The 20850-nt window shown below is 46.4% G+C and overlaps 2 protein-coding genes and 1 long non-coding RNA gene across 4 annotated transcripts in view; 2 read left to right on the top strand and 1 right to left on the bottom strand.

The window, feature by feature from the left end:
• The window catches only part of LOC142890532 (kinesin-like protein KIF2A), a 13154-nt gene extending 9731 nt beyond the window's left edge, over window positions 1–3423 (top strand). Inside the window, exons 17-21 of one of the 2 annotated variants that reach the window (XM_076029667.1) lie at window positions 328–417; window positions 1119–1263; window positions 1710–1811; window positions 1899–2034; window positions 2504–3423. In XM_076029667.1, coding sequence (XP_075885782.1) covers window positions 328–417; window positions 1119–1263; window positions 1710–1811; window positions 1899–2034; window positions 2504–2589 — 559 coding nt within the window. In that variant the 3' untranslated portion in view covers window positions 2590–3423. The remainder of the gene's footprint in view (window positions 1–327; window positions 418–1118; window positions 1264–1709; window positions 1812–1898; window positions 2035–2503) is intronic. The other variant, XM_076029668.1, reaches the window with a different exon arrangement.
• Window positions 1–20850, top strand: part of LOC142890545 (uncharacterized) — an 88187-nt gene that overhangs the window by 26441 nt on the left and 40896 nt on the right. The window lies entirely within an intron of this gene.
• pitpnm2 (phosphatidylinositol transfer protein, membrane-associated 2) overlaps window positions 9488–20850 on the bottom strand; it is a 38970-nt gene continuing 27607 nt past the window's right edge. Inside the window, exons 13-26 of the mRNA XM_076029695.1 lie at window positions 20726–20845; window positions 19750–19961; window positions 19068–19243; window positions 18003–18173; window positions 17744–17905; window positions 16107–16268; window positions 15128–15276; window positions 14400–14516; window positions 12701–12817; window positions 12463–12611; window positions 12223–12372; window positions 11055–11238; window positions 10840–10968; window positions 9488–10116 (exon numbers count right to left, since the gene is read on the bottom strand). Coding sequence (XP_075885810.1) covers window positions 9745–10116; window positions 10840–10968; window positions 11055–11238; window positions 12223–12372; window positions 12463–12611; window positions 12701–12817; window positions 14400–14516; window positions 15128–15276; window positions 16107–16268; window positions 17744–17905; window positions 18003–18173; window positions 19068–19243; window positions 19750–19961; window positions 20726–20845 — 2370 coding nt within the window. The 3' untranslated portion in view covers window positions 9488–9744. The remainder of the gene's footprint in view (window positions 10117–10839; window positions 10969–11054; window positions 11239–12222; window positions 12373–12462; window positions 12612–12700; window positions 12818–14399; window positions 14517–15127; window positions 15277–16106; window positions 16269–17743; window positions 17906–18002; window positions 18174–19067; window positions 19244–19749; window positions 19962–20725; window positions 20846–20850) is intronic.

Here is a 20850-nt window from a genome sequence, read left to right as displayed (position 1 = left end):
GTAATATTTAGAGTTTCAATGCCTTGACAACCCACTAAACCCGTCACTCCACCTATTGGTGCTATGAATTACTGCAGTCAAGTCTCGACACTGGAATCACTAGCTAGCTCCTGTCTGTCACTCCTCCCTTCGCATCTTTAGAAGACTGGACGTCGTTAGGAAACATTACTTGTCTCACCTTCTTCTTCTACTTCTTCTTCTTCTTCTTCTTCTTCTGGCCTCCTTTGTGTGTCCGTGTGTGTGTGTGTGTGTGTGTGTGTGTGTGTGTGTGTGTGTGTGTGCGTGTGTGTGTGTTTGTTCTGTCTCTCCTCTGCCGTGTGTCTGCAGAGTGAAGGAGTTTGGGATAAGTCCCTCAGACATTCCCTTCACCCAGGGCGGGGGTGGAGGGGGCCGCTCTGAGCTCTCCCCCACTTATGAGTATGGACACTTTGTGCCGCGTCTGTCTGTCCGTCTGTCTGTCCGTCCGTCCGTCTGTCGGTCTGTCCACCTACTCACATCGCTTCACCGCCATGATGGCCATTATCTGTACTGTTATTTTCTGTCCCAAATTCAAAAGTTATCCCAAGTTAAGCAAACTGTTTCAGTGCATGTAAAACTTGTCTATGTATATATATGTATACATATATATATGTATATACGTATATGTATATATACGTATATATATGTATGTATATATATATATATATATATATATATATATATATATATATATATATATATATGTATATATATATATATATATATATATGTCTATATATATATATATATATATATAGACATATATACACATATATATATATATATATATAATTTATCACTCTGATTTGCACATGGGATAACTTTTTATTATCATTATATTATTTTATATTGTTTTTCCACAGTTTGCATTGATCGCTCCCTTCACCGTTTTCCCCCCCTTCACCCGCCGTCATTCCTCCATAGCCCCGACCCCCAGCGTGCACGGCGCCACCCCGTCACATGTGTTTGCATGCTGAGCGTCCAGCGCGCCGTCATGCAGCCCACCGCCTCGCACCTCCCCCTCCCACCTCTGCTAACGCCGAGCCGTCGTGGCCCCGGCCGAGTCGTCATCTCACCGCCGTGTGGGTCTTGGTTGTCAGGGTGAAGGAGCTCACCGTGGACCCTGCGGCGGCGCTGGACGGCCACCAGGGGGGGCACGCCAACCAGCTGGAAGTGCTGGAGGCGCAGTGGGGCGTCGGGAGCTCCCCTCAGAGGGACGACCTCAAGCTGCTCTGCGAACAGAACGTAAGACGCTAGACGTAGACAATAAATTTAACTTATTGCACACATGCAAAATCGAATTTCAAAATAAAATAAAAAACTCAGCAAAATAAATACAATGTAAATAAAATATGTATGGCTCTTTTTCATTTGCAGCCTTCAAATTTAAATTTCAAAAGTAACCTTTTTTCATGAGCAAATATTGAACGTAAAACAACAATAAACCAATTGAGTAATAATAATAATAATATCCTTCAATGAATGTCCTGTCCTGATTGATGTTCCAAAATACCAGCGGAGGATTCTGAGATTTGTAGTATTCGCGGTACATGTGCTGTATGAGGGCCAAATATCTATACACTGTGGGCCAAATTTGGCCCACGGGCCGGAGTTTGAGATCCATCATTCAGCGTTGCAGTACAGCAGTGACTGATCACTGATGTCCGACCTTCTGCTGGCGCTCTCTGCAGGAGGAGGAAGTCTCCCCGCAGCTCTTCACCTTCCACGAAGCCGTCTCTCAGCTGGTGGAGATGGAGGAGCAGGTTCTGGAGGACCACAGGGCCGTCTTCCAGGTGCCTCCCATTTCACCGTCGCACATTTCCCTTTGCCGTGGAAATTCAGAGAACCTTGTGAACGAACGGCGGCGTGTTTGCCTGCAGGAGTCGATCCGCTGGCTGGAGGACGAGAAGGTGCTTCTGGAGATGACGGAGGAGGTCGACTACGACGTGGAGTCGTTTGCCACTCAGCTAGAGCAGATCCTGGACCAGAAGATCGACATCCTGACAGAGCTGAGAGGTACAAATGTCTTTGTGTCTGCAAACTGTCCCATCTTGAAGGTGCAGTGTGTAAAATCTTTAAGGAAGCCCACCTTACAGTGTGTTTCATATTTATTTAGGCCAATTTCAGGTGGGCTTTCTTTAAAAATGTCCTTAAGATGCCGGCTAACTGTGAGCAAGAATACTCTATGTATGTGATTATATACTGTATATAAGAACCGTTCTAAGGGTAGGAAAACCAAATGACTTTTATTGCACTGCGAGCATACACTTTTATTAAGGTAGTTATAGGCAGAATGTTAAGCTTTTAGCAATTTAAAATTCATTCATCAAGCCAGACTTTACATAGTGGACCTTTAGAACCTTTCAACCATTTTTCTAAATACATTACTATAGAAATTACACCAGCGCCTGCTGTGTGTTCTGAATGAATCAAAAGTCGAGTCTCAAATCCGTCTGACCTGGTCCCACCTTCCCTCCAACTTCAGACAAAGTCAAGGCTTTCCGCACGACGCTCCAGGAGGAGGAGCAAGCGAGCAAACAGATCACCCCCAGGAGACCCCGACCGCTATAAGCTCAGCACCCGGTCTCACCCCACCACCCCGTCCCACCTCAATGACCCCCCCTCCCCCCGTCATCGGCTCTTCTTCAGAAAGTGAACGGCCTGCTCCTGCAGAGAAAAGTGTGTGTATAAAAGCTGATTGAGCCTCAGCGACGATTTAAAAGACTTGCTCTGTCTCTTTCCATTTTAGGTCTCTAATCAGGCCCCCCCCCTCCCGACCCCCAACCCCCAACCCCCAACCCCCAACTCCCGTATTTGCTGTGCGAGCCGCCATCGTTTCCCATCGTGCATCCGTCCACCTGTGAAAGCCAAGGAGCAGATTGTCGTTGCTCCTCAGTTCACCCATTTAGTGTATTTACAATGTTTTTATGTGTGATGAGTCACAAAAGTGCCCCCATTTTAAACGGAAAAAAACAAAACAACAACAACAACCCAGAACAATTGTTTCTTTCAAATACATTTTATAGGGGCGATCATTGCGTGTCCTCACTTTGGCCACTTTTGTAAACAGGTTTTTGGCATTTTGTGCAATATTAGGGTCTCCCTTCCGGGTCCACCTCCTTTTCCGCTCCGAGACGAAGAGGACGAGTCGGGTCTGGTCTATGTGTGAAATGAGCCAACCGTATGCTTGTGTTATGACACTTACATGTAATATATTCAACTGAAAGGGAAGAACAAAACGTACCTTGCATTGTATGAATTGACCAAATGACAGCCGTGCGTGCATCCAATGACAAAAAAAACCCCACCGACTTTTGCGTGTTCCGTGAAACGAATACAGAGACTGTCGTTTTTGATTTGCCAAAATAAAGATTGACAAAATTGTCGTCGCTCATTCATTTCATTTCTGTCCAGCTTTTGTTGTGAGTCCGGTTGTGGACCGTGCAGGTTGTTTGCAGTGTAGCGTTAGTGTAAGTCGATAGTTTATTCCAGCAACGGGCGAAAATGAAAGTGCCAGGAGGACTTCTCTAAAAAATGCACCTGCGGGAATCAGCATTAGGCAGCTCCCGGCAACGCAAAGAGAAGAGGAGGTCCGCCGGTAGCCACACCAACCGGAAGTCCGCCGGTAACTCCGCACCAACCGGAAGTCCGCCGGTAACTAGTTGCGCCAGTCAGGATAGTCTTCGCTCTCGTGTGACAACGCTCCAGTCCCTGGTTCTTCATTCCCTGGAGCTTTACTCCCTGGATCCAGCTGACGGTACCGACCGACCGACCGACAGACTCACTCACTCGGAGAACTGGACGCCTGTGCGTGAGTAGCCGATGACATCGGGAGCTGGGGTGGATCCTCTTTTCTTTTTCTTTTTTTAAGAACCAAAAACTTGTGCGCAGAAGCAAGTTATTGAAAAGAAAAGAAAAGCAGAACTGAACTGATTTAATTTTACTTTCACATAGTTTTCGTGGACTACAGAAAGAACTACATTTTTCTCCTTTTTGTGTGTTCCTTGGTTGTGTTTTGTTGTATTTTTTTTTACTTTATTATTATTTTTAGATTGAAGTATTCCTTGGTTATTCGTTTAAAAGACTGAAGTCCTCCCCTGGTTATTTTTGGTTCAATATTTACATCTTGAAGAGTCAAAGACATGTGTTGGTTGTCATGAAATCTTGGTTGTGAAGTTTTATACTTATCCTTTGTGGAAAGCAAATGTCTGTCAGGGACCTGACTGGCACCCCAGATAAAAAATAGTGGTGAATAAATCAAACAAAATCTCTCAAACTTAATATAACTAAAATTATAAACTGCTACAATGTACCCTATAAAAGGAAAGGTGACAGTTGACAATTGTTTCATAAAATGTTATCCATTGTTTATTCAGTGAACTCGCTTTAGCGTTAACTGGTCAAGGCTCTAGGTGGCCACCCACCTAGCCTTTGTCAATACCTTTGTTGTTGTTAATACCTGAAGTACAGTATGTAAGAAGAATAAATATTCATTCCGAGATGATAACAGCGCTCAACATGTCTCTCCTATTCTCCTATCACCACATGTTGAGACATCAGCAAACAATCCAGTTGCCCCTCTTGCTGCCAAGGGAGACTGGGCAACATTAGCTTAGCTTAAAGTCCCAAAAACAACACTGACAAATTAGTAGTAGTAGGCCTTATCCACATATATGCACATGGCAAAGAGGAATGTGTTTGGACAGAGGAAACAGAGAGTACATATTGAACAACACAACTGATTTATTATTGTTAAGCATGATGATTAAGTAGTTCCAATCGGACTGGATGACATGCAACTGCTTATTAAACAGAGCTGAGTCTCTTTTTCTCCCCCCCCCCCCATGCACCCGCTGATGGGAAAACCTGCAGTCTCCAGTCACACTTCAAAGGTTTTTGTAAAATACTGCGGCTTGAAAAATAGGTACAGTAAGTGGTATAAAACGCTCAGCAGCCGACTGTTGCAAAGAGACACAGGAGGTCAACAGTATCTGGAATACAAAGAGTCGTCATGAGGTGTGAGACAGCTGCAGGTGTTTGTTTCAGACTGTGACGTGCCTGTCAGTTGTATTTGCGCTAGCTTGTGCCCCTGCTGTGATAGTGGTTTTGCCCAGCTTTGATTGAAACAATAATATTGCACTGATAGAAACCAAAAAAAAAAAAACTCAGTGTTGGTCCACAGCCTTAATGACAAACTAAAATGCTACATATTTTCAATATATTTCTCCTGAAATTTCCAGAGTAACATCATGATCTTTAGGTAAATAAATAACTCTTAAACATATATAGTCCTACATATACATCTGTACAGTATGTACACTGACACATCCATGGGTCCTGAGCACTCTCAGACACCATACAGGCGGACATTCAGCACATTCAGCGGCCAAAGAGGCCAAAAGGGAACAATGTGTTGAAGCAGATAAACAGAATCTCAACACATAAATCCACCACTTCTTGCGTGACTCACAGTAGCTTATTTTTTTCCTAACCAATTACAGGAACATGGTGCACCTCTGTTCTCCTTTATCCCTCTCCCTCTCTCACCTGGACAGTAATAAAAATAAAGTAAAGCCTCCAAAAGAGGTCAACACTTTCTTCTTTCTCTGTAATTGAACGTTGGATAAACGAGGAGTTGTCAAAAGGTTTAGCTTTCTGCTCGTGGGTCTTGCAGGCAGTGCTGCACACAAATAAGAGGAAGTGTGTTAATGTCGTTTGGTCAATAGCAGCGGCAGTGGTCGTGAGCCACAGCTCACAAAGGAAATTTGGTACAATTCAACAGCAGTTACTGCGGTTAACGTCAAAGTTCCTTCAGTCAACCACATTCCCTGGCGAACTTCATATCTCTCGACGCGATGGACGGGTTTCTAGTCAGAGCGGTCTCCAGGATTTGTCGGTATATCCTCCAATGCCTGTGGTTCACCGTGTTTGATTACCTTCAGGATCCAACACACAGGAACTGCAGTGCTAATAGCTAATTCAGCATACCAGCGACAACAAAACAGGAAAACTGTTTTTTTTTTTCCAGGATTGTGGGACGTGATTATCCAGCGAATAAGACAAAGACAAAAAGAAACGGACGGAGATGAACCTTGTGCACCATTTCACCCTTTGAGGAACCCCTGGTCTAAATGCTTTTTCTTAAAACAGTTTGGCACATGTACCTACACCATCTTTTACCTCTGGCAAAGAGTACAGACATCCTTTTACCCCGCACGCAAACACTATACCCTGAAATAATAATCATTAAAAAAAAGTGTCATGCACTACAGAGGCATTCACGCGTAGCAACATGGGATGTTACACAGCATATCTCCACCATAAATTAGTGCAAAAAAAAAACAAAGAACAAAAAAAAACCCCAACAACAATGAGGTTACATAGTTGATCAACTACAGTATAAGAGAATGATTTGGCTTCCGCGGTGGGGCTGCTGGAGACGTCGCTGATCACAGGGTGAGCGCAGCAGACACTCCCGTGTGGTGTGGGAAGCCGGGCGTGACCGCCCGGGCGGCAAAGCAGCACGAAGGGGAGGCGGAGCTACAGACACTCCTTCACGACACTTTCACGAAGGCGGAGAGGACGGGTGCGGATTTGTGTAGCCGTCTTAAGACAACAGTCAGATGTTGAGACGCATCTCTCCTGCTGCTGCATACCCTGCATATTAAACTCTCTCAGGCTGATAGATGTCCAGGAATGGCGAAACGGCTCTACAGGTCTCGTTTCGCGCAAAGATATCAATTACATTTTGCAGATTTAAAGGGGGGGGGGGGGAAAAACACGGAAACACGTAGAGCTTCTCCACTCAACTGTCATACATGAATTACCTTAAATCCCTACGAGGTACAATATAATTCAAGGATACAACAAACCAACTTAGCATTTTGAACGATGCTAATTCAACAAGTTTTGAGGGTATCGCCTGAAAAATGCTTCAGAGCAGTGTCGTAGTGCAGGGTGTACACAGGTGTGCAGGGTATACACAGGTGTGGGTGGAGTACAGCCACTTATTTTACAGCCAGCATTGGGTATGCACCCTCCTCAATCTCCTATGAAGCGTAGCAGGGCGCTCACACAAACGAAGAGTGCACCCCCACCTCCAGGGACGACCACACCACTGCCTGCTTCAGATTGAACACGAATGGAGACAGAAACGGCTACAGAGAGCGAAAAGCGCACGCGCGTCCGTCGTTAAAGTAGTTTTTGAGCCACAAAGCCCAAATTTGGAGGAAGCCCAGAACTTCATGAACACACAGAAATAACAGTCAAACAAAGAAAGCCTGACTGGGGGAAAACAAACAAACAAACAAACAAACAGGATCATCTGTCTTTGAAGATCATTCTGACCTCGGTACTGCCGGGCTCTACCCTGATACATTCTCACGCCCGAAATGCCACTTTTTTGAAAAACTGAAAGTCGAAGGAAAACTCTCACGTAACGAAAATCTTAAAATGCAAATACATGTTATCTGACTGCGCAAACTAAGACTGACCACTGACTTTGGTTTTAAGACCGACTGAACAAAATGCAATGCAAAACCTTGGGTGGAAATCTGGCTTGTTTTGTGCACATTTGTGTGTAGGATTTTTTTCTTTTTTTTTTGTCGTCGTTTTTTTGTAACCGTGACATGAGGTGACCTCGTCTTCCGACAACACCTTTTCCTACTACATTTACAGTTCAGAGGTTAAGCCGTGAAGTGGTGTTTCGCTGTCGGGGGGCGGTCGCTTGCAGTCTTCTCAACATTCACGGCGGATCACTCCGACCGCTCCACCGACCGTCCTTTGGGTGCGAACGCTCAGAGATGAGCAGGTCTCTGTGAGTGAAAGCCTCGCGGGCATGGCCGAGTCCAGCCCACAACCAATCAGAAGAGAGATGCACACGGACTTCCAATCCTGTTCCGACGACAAAAAAAAAAACAGGGAGCCAGACGCTGGGGGGAAAACTACACCAGTATCTCCCAGCAGTAGCAGCAGCGGCGGCGGCAGCAGCAGCAGTGGGGAAACAGCACCACCTACGGGTGGGTCAGAGGTATTGCAAGCAGATGAATATATAAAGGGATTGTTGCTGTGGACTGTACAAAGTTTTAGTTGTTGCTTTAATGCTGCATGCCCTGTTCCATCGGTGGAGCAAGTATCATATCGGATATTAAGGCCTTGGATGGCCCAAGGGCCAAACTGAGGGGGGAAACACCACACACAGTCTTACAGTGGAGGGGAAGGTGAACTAACAGCCTGCTCGTATTTGCTAGTTTTTTTTTTTAAATACACACGGGATATACTGTATGTGATGAGTGGAACTATTCTGTAACCGAGACAAAGGGCTGGCTTTTGTCTCGGGTATGAGCACTATTAGGTGTTTAAAGGATCAAATAAAAGGTCCCATATTTTATATATATATATAAATACATATACATATATATATATATATATGTCATATGCCTGCCAAAACCAGCCCAGTCGCCGTAACTTTAAAGTCCGCATTATACGACGTTGGCCGTTCATGGACATTCCTGTCACTCCTTGGAAATAAGAAAAGTCCATCCTTAACTTCTTTTGCTTGCTCCATTTTTTTTTTTTAAGAAGAGTGTGCTAAAAAAACACTCCATCCCGGAGATCAGTCTTTTGTGAGGTCACAAAGGGCACTGGTAGCTCCCTGATGCCTTTCCCAGATGTTGGCGTCCTCTTCCCGACGCCGCCTTGCTGCTAAATTGTTTTTCTCCCCTTCGAAACACACGGGAGGTCAAAGCAAACAGGCTAATACCAAGCGTATTTACGGGAGGTTGTAAACAGAGGGCTAAACATGGCGCTTTCCGAATATCGAAGATGTTTTCTGTGTGCAACGTCACCCCACTGGAGTCTGGGCTAAAAAAGAAAACTTGGTATAATATGGGACCCCTAGAGAGCGAAAACATAAACAGAAGACAGTTTATCACCTAGCCCTATGCTAGAACCTATCTCAATTGTAAGCCTTCTGTTTTAGAGGGTCTGTTTCATCTGGAGCAAGTTGTCAAAGTACAAACGCTGAGATAAAAGGTACCACATCGACGGATAAACCCAAATCTATCTGGATGTCTCAGTCCAACCAGGAAATAGTCCTCTTTACCGTGACTCTTTACAATTTAACTCCACCCATCCTGTCTGTTATTGCCAATTACTGTTTGGTTATTTATGCGTGTGTGTGTGTGAAACACTGTTGCTCAGCGGACAGTGGGTCAGGAACGGAGGGAGGGCAAAGTCATTGGCTTCTTGGCCTCAAATGCTTGCTTCGACTGCTTGGAGACCAATCTCCAGTTTGTCCTGAGCTCATGGGATCAAACATAGCGGCGGGGTGGGGGGGTTGGGGAGGGGTCGGTCGTGTACTCGTGTGTGTTTTAGAAAGAAGGAGACGAAGAAGAAGAAGAAGAAGAGGTGGTGGTGCTGCTGCGCGGTTTCCCGTATCAACGAGTTTAAGGCTTAAAAGATTTTCCTTTTTTTTAAATAATTAGTCGTGAACCTATAAAAGTATTACCTTTAAAAGAGTCATGCTACCGAATTGTCCTTTGTTCACTTGATCTCTCGCGGCCTGATTAATCCACTCCTTCTGGAGAGCCTCCCTACCCTCCTACCACACACAATCCGCATAATCCCTCCGATGCATTTCATTCTCACTCCGCTTTCTCCTCGCTCGCCCAGAGATCACAGTGGCTCAGGCTGAGTCCTCCAACGCCACAGATCCCCTCTGAAACCTTATTTGGGGCCCAGTAAGCCGCTGCTGCCCTCCCTGGCGCTGGCGCTGCGGCCCCAGCACCCGGCGGCGATGCTCATGCTCCTCTGGGCGGCCGGGACGATGCCCCGCTCCCGCTCCATCTCGCACTGGCTCTGCGTGCGCTCAGTCCGCCCCGGCTGGCTGGGAGAGGCCGACCCGCCGGCGCCGCCCGGCTGCTTGGAGGAGATGGTGCGAAAGATGTGATTGCGTTTGCGCAGGAATTCGCCTCCCGCGGCGCCCAGTCCGAAGCTCCCCTTGCGCAGGACCATGCGGGCGCTGGTGGACTTGGCTGGGCGGGACCTCTGGTTGTACTCCAGCTGGGAGAGGTGGGAGGCGTAGCCGTCGGGGATGAACTGGAGGGGCAACAGACGCAAAGTGGATGAAATATTTATATAGAGTTAAATTTAAAGGCAATGTTTAGACTTTGAGCAGGCCATAGCTCTACTTCCTTTTCAAAGACCAACTGATTGTAATGTGGCGTCAGAGAACTACATTTTTCACAAGTCACTCCATTATTCCTATTCCACATTTCCTGTCCTAATGTCATTGTGCAAGTATTTTCATCGTGGATTCGATCTTAATTGACTGCAAACGTGCCAAAAAAAGAAGACCAAACATGTGAAAGTCAGATCGTGGGTATATTGCAGTTTGTCCTTTCTGAGCTCAACTGTCAAGAGTTGGAGTTGAATAGCTTATTTTAGCTATAGCTTATTTTAAGGAAACGAAAAGCTGTCCTTAAAGAATAATAAACATGGACATTTATAGCATATCCTGTTTAGAATCGAGCTCCTTGTGATGTCACAAAGGGCAGGTACAATTCTGCCAGATTAGTATACACACCCTCTGGCAGATTAGTGTACACACCCTTTGCTTCAAGCACATGGAAGCTACAAAAAAAGAATCTGTTTGAGCGGCTTTAGCAAGTTAAAAACCCAATGTTTTTTTTTTGAGGGAAGCTATAAACAGAAGGCTAAACACCGTCTCCACAAGCTGAGTGATTAAGTGTGAGAGTTCTGCAAATTTGGCTTTGAAAATGGGTGGAATGCAAGTCTTGTTTCCAAGATGTATCCCCTCACCTGACATTGGTTCTGCATTTTCTTCGTTGGCCTCCCAACGATGTAGATGTGGGACGGTGGCAGCCCGATGGAGGAGTACACAGAGATGTCCTTGGTGGAGCCGTACGCCGCGAAGATCCTCATATGGGCCTAATCGAAAGAGGTCGACGCCTTTCAGAGACTTCAGCGATTATATGACAAACAAAATCAACCAAACGCCGGTTTAGCGTCCTCACCTCATTGATGAGGGACTTGAGGAAGTTGGCCTTGTGCCGCAGGGGGTCGTGGACCAGTCCGTCGCAGAAGGACACGATGCCGTGAGGGAAGTTGTGCTGCGAGAGCCAGGCCACCACGCGCTGCTTCTGCATGTCAGGGCGGCCTGTCACGTACACAATCAGGTAGCCCAGGTCCTGCCAATATCTGCAAGAAGTTACAAAAACAATACTATGTGACTTTATGACTTGGAATAAATAATCAGCAAGGAGTTTGCATGTTCTCCCTGTGTCTGCGCGGGTTCTCCGGCTTCCTCCCACAGTCATAAAGTATGCTTGTGAGGTAACTCTAAATTGTTCGTAGGTGTGCATGTAAGAGTGAATGGTTGTTTGTCTCTATGTGGCCCTGCAATGAAGTGGCGACTTGTCCAGGGTGTCACCCTGCCTGACAGAGGCTCCAGCAGACCCATGTGACCCTGAGTTCAGGAATAAGCGGGTATTGAAAACGGATGGATGGATAAATAATCAGCATCTTTGTATCTGTAAAGCAACCACTCCAAGCCTCGAGCTGTTGCTAATAGGGATGTTAACAATTAATCGATTGTCAATTAAATGTCAATTAAGAATTTAATCAATTAAATTAAATCAGTCGCAATTAATTGAACATTTCTGACACGGTTAGTTAATATCTTTACAACAGTGTAGTGGCAGGAAAGAGCAAGTCACCTGTAGATACTGTGATGGTCATAATATACCTAGAACAAGCTTGTGACCCATTAGAAGTCAACTTAAAGTCAGAGGATAAATGTTGAGGGTGTTTTTTCTGTTCTCTAATGTAAAAATGGGTCACATTGGACCCTCAACATTATTTAAGGGTTAAATAAAGTGTTCTTTACACATTTTTCATTGTGAAGTTTAGGTTCACGGGGAAAAGCGCCGCTTATCAATTAATCGTTAATCGATCGATAAGGTCAATCAACTAACGATTAATGAATTAATCGATAATTTGCATCCCTAGTTGCTAATTGACCTAACTTGCCATGAAAAAAAACGAAAACCTGACTTGGATTTGTACTCGCTCATGTGAAATGTTCTACATTGTGTGTAAGACTGCTTCATTCTGCTTTCATTGAGAAAAAACAAACAAAAAACAAACATCAGTTTCTGCAGAACAACCAAGCCTGGTCCTCACCTCACCACATCCACAGCTCCAGCTCTGACCTTCGGGTCGCTGCCCATGATGGAGACGCTGGCCGCGAACGAGCCGTCGATGCTGAACACCACGAACTCCGTCCCCCGCGGCACGACGGTCAGATAGCTGTCGGCGAACGTGTGGTCGCCCCTGCGGGAGGAGAGCAAAGGAACAGAGGAACGTTTAAACCTTTTCAAGGAGGAAGAGCAAATCCACTGGTCGGCGGAGAGCTTCCGGCACCTGACCACCATCTTGACGGGATAAACCCCGATGCCGAGCCGCTTGCTCTCGGGGACGACGTAGGAGACGCGGCCGCTGCCGTTGGTGAGCTCCGTCTGGAAGTGGACCCACTCGCCGGAGGGAGGCTGCGTCATGATGTGGATGTCGATCTGCAGAGGGGGAAGCGGGCACAGCGGCACCTCGTCAGCGCCGCGCCTCCGGACGACCGCGGCTCGGTTTTTCCCGCGGCGGTCGTTACCTTCTCCCCGGTGAGCGTGACCATGTCCAGGGGGCCGTACATGAAGCGTCCCATCACCATCTGGTTCCCGTCCTCCGTGAACACGGCGTCGTTCACGCGGTGGTTGGCCGTCACGTTCTGAAGGACGAGGGCGGAGGACACCGTGAGGTTTACCGTGATTGGATGAGCTCGGCGTTTCTCAACTGGTGGTCCGCAACTCAAAAGTTGGGTCGCGGGGGGCTATTTTGATTGGGTCGCAGCTTTTTTTTTTAAGGGATATTAAAATACATCTATTTATAGAGAAAATGTTGGGCACTTATTTTGCAGGACATACGATGAAATGAAACAATTTCAATCATTTATTTACGAGACCTGATAGAAAGTGGGCCAGCGCATTTTTGTGCAATAAATTTGAGTGCTGTGGAATACACATTGGACTTGGATGGATACACAATGGACTTCGTGATAAGAGAAAAGGTGTGGTTCCTAAGTTCAGAACCACTAGTTTAGCTGACTGGGACCCCCAGTTAACCCCCATTTCCCTTTTTGATCTGCTCTTTGATAAGTAGGACTTAGGACTTGGTTTAGTGGCAGATCATGGGCCCTTATGGACTCTTGCCCTCCCAAACATGGACAAACACATGGACAGCGACTGTACCACCCCACCACTTAACATTTGAACATTTGAGCCTATTTAAATGTTAGAATAGTTTGATGTATATGACACAATGAGATCTATTTATATGCTGTACTTCCACATGTTTATAAGGTTATACCTCATATACTTATGTGTCTTTCTGTATTCCTATATTTGAATGATTCATTTTTATATATCTACACCTATATTGTGAGAGCTTTGTTGTCACTCTGGCCTGTCTGCCACTCTGGCTACTTCTATTTCTCTTTTTCTACATTTTTTGCCTTTCCTTCTCACCCCAACTGGTCATCGGCAGGTGAGCGCCCTCTGGTGTCTGGTTCTGCTCTAGTTTTCCTCCTACAAGGGAGTTTTTCCTGGCCACTGTTGCACCTTGCTTGCTCTGGGGGCCCAGTTGGTTTTTCCTCTGATTGTACAAAGCGCTTTAAGACGCCTTTGGATGTTATATAGTGCTGTACAAATAAAAGTTGATTGATTGATTGATTGATTGATTGCTTGATTGATTGATTGATGACTATCTCCTTATTTGTCCTGCACTGTGCAAACCACACATCCCCAGTGTTTTAAAACGATAGTTTGTCTCCATCCCTACCTCAGTAATGAGACAACTCCCCCCCCCCTGCAAGCTTCCCTGTTCAGACACTGAGCACTAAAACTTGCACTTCTGCGAATAACAGAATCAATGAAATGTAGAATGATTCATTTCAAATGGGGCCTTTAACTCGTAGAGCATCATTAATGCATAAATGGAAAAACACTTTAGAAGCTTTTACAGCACTTTGCTCATGTTGGCGTATTTTTCTCATTTATTATCAATGAGGACTATCTGGGTCTCAGATGGTAAATAAATGCAGCCTTCAGGATGATAAACACTGCGTTTGCTCTTTCAGATGTCTACCGAGGCTCATTTAACGCCCCCAATATGTCACCAGCTGAAAGAGCAAAGACAGAAGCTGGTCATCGCTTTGCAGTTACATCAAACACTTAAACATCTACCTCTGACTGCACGAACTTCAGACGTCGCACACTAAAGACAGAATGAGGGCACGACGAGGGAGGCCTCACCCTGATCTTAACGTGGGTCCTCTTGCGGAGCCACTTCTCGCGAGGCTTGGACGGTGTGAATTCCGACACTTCTTTCCCGTCCAGCTCCAAGATGCTCGAGCTGTCGTGTCTCATCACCTGGGGGGACGTCGTGACACTGAGATAAAAACTCCTGGCCCGATGACTACTGAAACACGGTATGGTTCAGCCAAAGCAAACATTACTTCTTACTTAGCTTAGCATTCTAGAACTTTAAAAAATAAATTCAGGTTTCACTTGAGCACTTGCAACCTTGTAAACCTTAAAGAGACATTGAGCAACTGTTGCCAAACAGTTTTAAAACTGCTTGTTTTAATATTTAGATATTAGCAATTTAAATATGAATGTTTCACTCGCTGATGCAAAACAAATTCTGCTAAGCTAATTCTGGATGTTATCTTGTTGGGGAACGGCAGTAATTTAATGATCAGCTTGGCAGTTTTCAACTACTCTTACGTTCATAGAACATCTACTGTCAGGATAGGAAGGCTGAGGATCATAAAATTTCACTGGGATCTGATCATAAAAAGCCCCAATTGGTGCTTTCAACTTTATTACAAGCCCTCGCTAAATAAAGTACAGTAAAAGTTTACAGCTAATCGAGTTTTACTGTAGCAGCCATAGCAGGAAAAACGCATTGTAGTAAATGAATTTAAGTGAAAACATAAGAAATGAAATTTAATGATAAAAAAAAAATCTTGTTACTGCACCTGTCTGAGAATGAAAGAGACGACGTCGGTGGACTCCCAGTAAGACGCGTGGAAGAGATGCGGCAGAGCCACGGTGGGGAACGCCGTGAGAGCATCGGGACAGTAGAGGGCGTAGTCCATCCTTTTACTGCCCCACCACCTGGACGCGACTACATTAGGAGAGGGAGGAGGGAGAGTGATATCAGAAATCGGAGCCCCCAGTGTGTCGACCTTTGAGGTGTCCTCTGCACGTCCTCGTTCCGCTCATCGACAGATGTGCGTTTTTTGGGGGGGGGAGGGGTGAGTAGTTTATATCTGGAGGAAGGTCTGGAATCTCGTCAAGGCAGGTACTGAGCGTTAGAGGCTTTGGAAATGCACACTTCAACAAAAAAAAAAAACAAACAGCTCAGACTCTGCGAACATTTTTGACCTGGTTGCCAAAAGTCTGAGCTGGAGAGAAACGGCATGAGGAGGACTAGAGGAGTCGTCTGTCGCCTGCTAAAAGTGCCAAAAGGAAGACGGAGGAGGCACGGGGGGGGATACCAACCAAAGAGAAAAGCACACGGGGGTAAGAGGAAGGATTCTAGGATCCCTCTCCTAACATCCTCTTACTACAGCTCCCAGGGTACCTTGCTCCAGGTCCATCAGCGCCCCCGGCGACGGGGGCTCTGAGCCCAAGTCCGTGATATCGGACGTGACGTCGGTGAGGTCGGAGGTCACGTCGGAGCTGAGGTCCGAGCCGGGCTCGGACTCCACTCCGTTGGCTTTGGGGAAGACCTGACGGGTTTTGTGGCGCGACTGCAAGGACGGCGTCCGGGCGGCCAGCCGGTTGTACAGCAGCCGCGGCCGCTTAGTGAGGCTAGCCGCGTGTTTGCGAGCTGAGCGGGTTGGGGTGGTGGGTGGAGGGGTAGCGTGGGGGTTCGGAGGGATGAAATGAAAGCGTCAACGCGGCGATGTGTGAATGGGAAAAAGGTGGAGGCGAGGCCGAGCGGCGACTCACTGGTGGCGATGTTGGAGGCGGTGTAGGAGTCGGCCAGGCCCGACACCTGGCTGGCCAGGCTGGCCTCGCTGGCCCTGCGGTTGAAGCGCAGGTGAGGGACCCCCGGCGAGGTGGACAAGGGGTACTGGCCGTCCACGCTGATGTGCGCGTGATGAGTGTCGGCTGCGGGGGGGAAGGAAAAGGAAATGGAGAGCGAGCGAGCGTCAAGTTTTTCATTTTTTTCATCGCGATTAATCACAGAATCTTCAGTTAACAGTTAACTGCGATTAATCGCGGTTTGAATCGCACGTGTAAAATTCTGTTATTTTGCATTTCATGGCAGTTTTAACCCCATAATGTAAGTAAGTATTTCTTACCAGAAATCGGCCAGGGGGGGTCGACTGCGGGTTAGTTAGTAAAAGACCCAAAAGGCTTACGCCGGGTTCACACCAGATGCGGAAGCGCCACGCCCACAAAAGTTGTGCGTGAGCCACAGCCCTCCTGTTCGCACTGGACGCACATTTCTCAACCACGGTCGACAAGCGCTTCTGCTCAGCTGTTGTTTGCTCCCATTCAGAGCTATTTTTTTTTCATCAAGATCAATTTCACATCGTCCATCGTGACTTGATAACAACTCCTCTCTGCCTCTCTCTCCTGTTTGTTGTGAGTTCAGGCGCCCAAAACCTCAACCCCGCCCCTAAGCCAGCCCACTCAGTTGCTCTCTTTCATGTGCGTGCGTGTGTTTGTTAATTTTCCTCTTTCTCGCACTCTGTTTAGATACTAACAAATATAACGTACACAAATATGATCGCATTTGTCAAACACAATATTTTATTTTGAAAATTGCTTTAATTTTGAAGACTTACTGGATTTTCTCGTGTTTCTTTGAGTGACTTCCTGTCCAGCGTGACGCGGAAGCGCATGCAGCTTTGAGTCTGGTCTGACCAGACCATAGTTTTGCAGTTTTAAAGAGCAGGTTTCTACTGTTGCTCCGGACATGATTTGATGTAAACCTCATAAACAGTAAGATTTCTTAAAGGCGAATGAGTGTTCAGGCAATCTTGCTATATTTGATTCTCACAGTAAAAACAGGGCTGTCTTCCACCTTCTCGCCGTGCGTGTCACCTCTTTTCATTCCAAGCTGCGGTGTTGCACAGACCGGCTTAGCATCGCCCACAGAGTGGAAGCAGAAGGAAGGAAGCCATTAGCTCGAGAGGCGTCGTTGTGCTGATCCCGTTAGCTAAATTGTTAACGCCATAGAGCTCGCTTGGCTAGTTATTAAGTTGGCCGGCGGGCGCTAATCAGCTGCCTCTTAAGTTGGAGGTGGAATCGTGTCGCCGCTTAAGAAGCCGCGACTTGATTGGCTGTTGTGTTATCGTCGCTGATAAATCTAAATGTCAAAGTCAAATATAGCAATACTCTTCTAACATAGAAGAGTATTACCAAGCAGAGTTTTTGCACATGTGTATGTGTTGTTATGTAGACTGTCATGTCTCACGTGCATGAAATATTGTAAGCTTATTATAGGAAATTTAGATTGGTAACGAGTGACAATCAGGAGGATGGAGCCCCGACCCCCTGATTATTGACGGGTATCTCGCACACTGGTCAAAGTGATGTCACATACAAACTGAAAGGGAACAACATGGTGTACACACTGTCTGTGTGGAGCGTGGAGTTGGGCCAGTTGAGGACGGGCACCGGGATGGAGGTCTCGCTGACGGTGTTCTCCTGGCAGCGGTGGGACGCCACCACCACCACCGCCGCCCCGCAGCCACTGGACTCGTTGAGAAGGTGAGGGTTGCTCTGCACCGTCTCCACTAGGGGGAGCCGGGGGAGGAGAGCGCACGCATTTAGAAAGAAGACGGAGTCAGAGAGGTGAGACAGAGACGACTTCGTGAAGCGCGGCGGACTCACCCAGGAGCGCAGAGTGTCCGTCGCCCAGCGGGAAGCGCTGGTAGCGGGGCACGCTGAAGGGAGGCAGCAGGTGGAAGCGCTTGTCCAGCAGGGGCTCGAGGCGCGAGGCCGAGGGGTCGGCCGGGTGGAACAGGTTGTAAACCTGCTGACACGCCGGACGCAGGGCGGACACTGGCGTGGGAGAAACGGTGGCGTTTTAAAAACCCGCTGCTGTGTTCCGCCGGCGGCAGAGGTGACCAAAGTATTCACATTCTGTACTGAAGTAAAAGTACAAATACTTGCGGAAAAAAATACTCTGGTACAGGTCCTGAAATGTACTTGTAGTAAAAGTTGTTAAAAGTAAAACTTTTTTTTTTTTTTTGCTGGCATTAATGAAACAATAAATTGGTTGATAATTTTTCAAAAATGAGAAGTTGTGACAGAATAATCTTGACTGAACTGACCAGAGGTCAGAGGTCAGAGGTCTTCATGAGCATCTGGATCGTTGTGAACAGCTTTGCTACTCTCAATAAGATTAGATACGATTATTTATGTTTTCTTTTTCAATAGCAGTACAACCAAACTGCAGTCAGTTATAATTTTGAGCAGTGAGTCAGTATTGGACATGGACACTTTGTTGTTGTTGTTGCAATGTTGTTTTCTACACATACATCAAATTTTATATTGAGCTACACAAGAGCACAGTTCAGTCATCCGCTGTCTGTTTAAGCTGTAAAAAAAAAAAAAGAAAAAGGAACAGCTGAGTTGTGAGAAGCATCACGTAGTGATGTGAGAAACATCGCTCAACTCCACGAAACATCCACGGCCTCTTCCTGCAGATGTGAAGGCAACAGCTGCAGGTCAGCAGTCTCTCCCTATGAATCCCTCAGCGCGGTTCGGACCGCCGGAGCCCTGACTTTCATCACGTATTCATCCGCTTTCAGCCAAGACTCTGCACGGCCCGCGAGATCAGAAGCGCAACCTCGAGGAACACGACCTCCGACCTCTCCGGACGCTTTTCTGGAAATGCAACTTGCAAAAATTTCCCAAAACTTGGGGAAGAGGAAAAAGGTGTCAGCTCCTCACCGTCTAAGGAAGGCACGACGGTCTTCCTCAGAGCGAGCACCAGCCCCAGAGGAGAGCCGAACAGGAAGAAGTCGGTCACCTCGAAGTCGAACTTTCCCAGGGAGCCTCCCTCCAGCATGGTGCTGTTGCTGGAGCGCCTGGAGCCGGCTTCCCCGTGGAGCACGCTGGAGTGAAGGCTGAGCGCCGAGGGGGAAAAAAAGAGGAAAGACGTGGGAAAAAAAACAAACAAAAAAACAATGATCAAACTTCAGCTGTAGAAATTTAGGGGAAAAATAAGAAACGGTCCTTTAAAAGTTTCTAACTGTAGATAAAACGAGAAACGAAAGCCTGACCTCTAGTGGGCGTCAGAATCCTGCTTCTTCTTAGCTTTGCATGTTTTAAACAGCCTTTGACTTTTCTACAGTTTTGAATACATTAAGTTAAAAACAACTGAGGTGACAAAAAATGTATAACTATACTTACAATGTATTCCTACTTTCTGCTGTGCTACTTGAGGTAAAAAAAAACTGGCGGAGTAAAAAATGATAAAAACCATGAGAAAAATATTAAACCTCGAGAAAAATACAACTAGGTACAGTATAATAAAAAAAAAACAATTTTAATTTGAACTATTGGAGTCATTTGCCATTTCATTTGCCTGGTGTGTGTGTGTGTGTGTGTGTGTGTGTGTGTGTGTGTCTACCTGGACAGGAAGGCCTGGTGATGCTTGATGGTGTCCAGCTCGTACGTGGACGAGTCGCTGCGCTTGCGGGGGAGCTGCCTCTTGGGGTCGTCGGGGCCGGAGCAGCGAGGGATGTCGATGTTGCTGCGGCTGAGGTGACGGCTCCCCTCCAGGGACGGCGAGGAAGGACAGCCGCTGTTTATGACGATGCCCGGGGAGAGAAGGTCCGTGTCCTGCAGAGCGACACGGAGCGTCGGCCGGGTTCAGAAGGAGGCGAGTCGGAAAAGAGTGATCTGACCCGACGTCGGGGATCGACGGAACTTCAAAGAGGGAAGATGACTTTAAAAAAAAAAAAAAAAGATAACACAATTGCTTGTTTGGTGATGTTGCTGTATAATTTAAAGCAACTGTGTGTTACTTTTATGGTAGGAAGGACCCACTACTGATAGCATCGCCATCATAAATACTCAGAGGTGATGAAAGTATTCACATTGTGTTCCCAAGTAAAAGTACGGATAATTGTGCACAAAAAAATACTCTAATAAAAGTAAAAGTACTGAATCAACTTGTTTACTGTAAATTATTTTCGAAATATATATAAAAAAAAAAACAACAACTGATAATTTGGTAAAAATGAAAAAGTTGTCATCTGGACTGAAGCGACCAACCAGAGGTTTTTCTCCACCATGAAAACATACAAAAATCTACTTGAGTACACTAACAAACTATCTGTATTCATAACATAACCAATAACGCTCATGAAGGCAATGCTACTGTCCTCAATGAAACGCATGCCGGTTTTTAAAAGTGTCGAATTCTTGCATGAATTCATTATTTTATTTTGTCCTTTCGAACTGTAGTTACATTCCGAGCGTACGTACATTCATCAGACGCACCGTCGGGTTCCTGCCGGATCGCGTGCTTCAGCTGCTGTTACTGCTCCACTACTACATCCACTGGACTCTAATGTGAAACAGCGGAGGGGACGGACGGATACCTGCACGCTGATGGTGCTGCCGCGCCTGCTGCTGTTCTGGCTCTCCGACACCGTCACCGAGCTGCTGCACAGGGCGTCGAAGCCCAGGATCCCTCCCACGCAGTCTCCGATGACACACACCTGCA

Source organism: Nelusetta ayraudi, unplaced genomic scaffold (assembly GCF_046127955.1).
Source record: "Nelusetta ayraudi isolate G7.1 ecotype Tasmania unplaced genomic scaffold, CSIRO-AGI_Nayr_v1 ptg000026l, whole genome shotgun sequence".
NCBI lineage: Eukaryota > Metazoa > Chordata > Actinopteri > Tetraodontiformes > Monacanthidae > Nelusetta > Nelusetta ayraudi.
The sequence above is the reverse complement of the archived record's forward strand: the minus strand, read 5'-3'. Positions and strand labels throughout refer to the sequence as shown.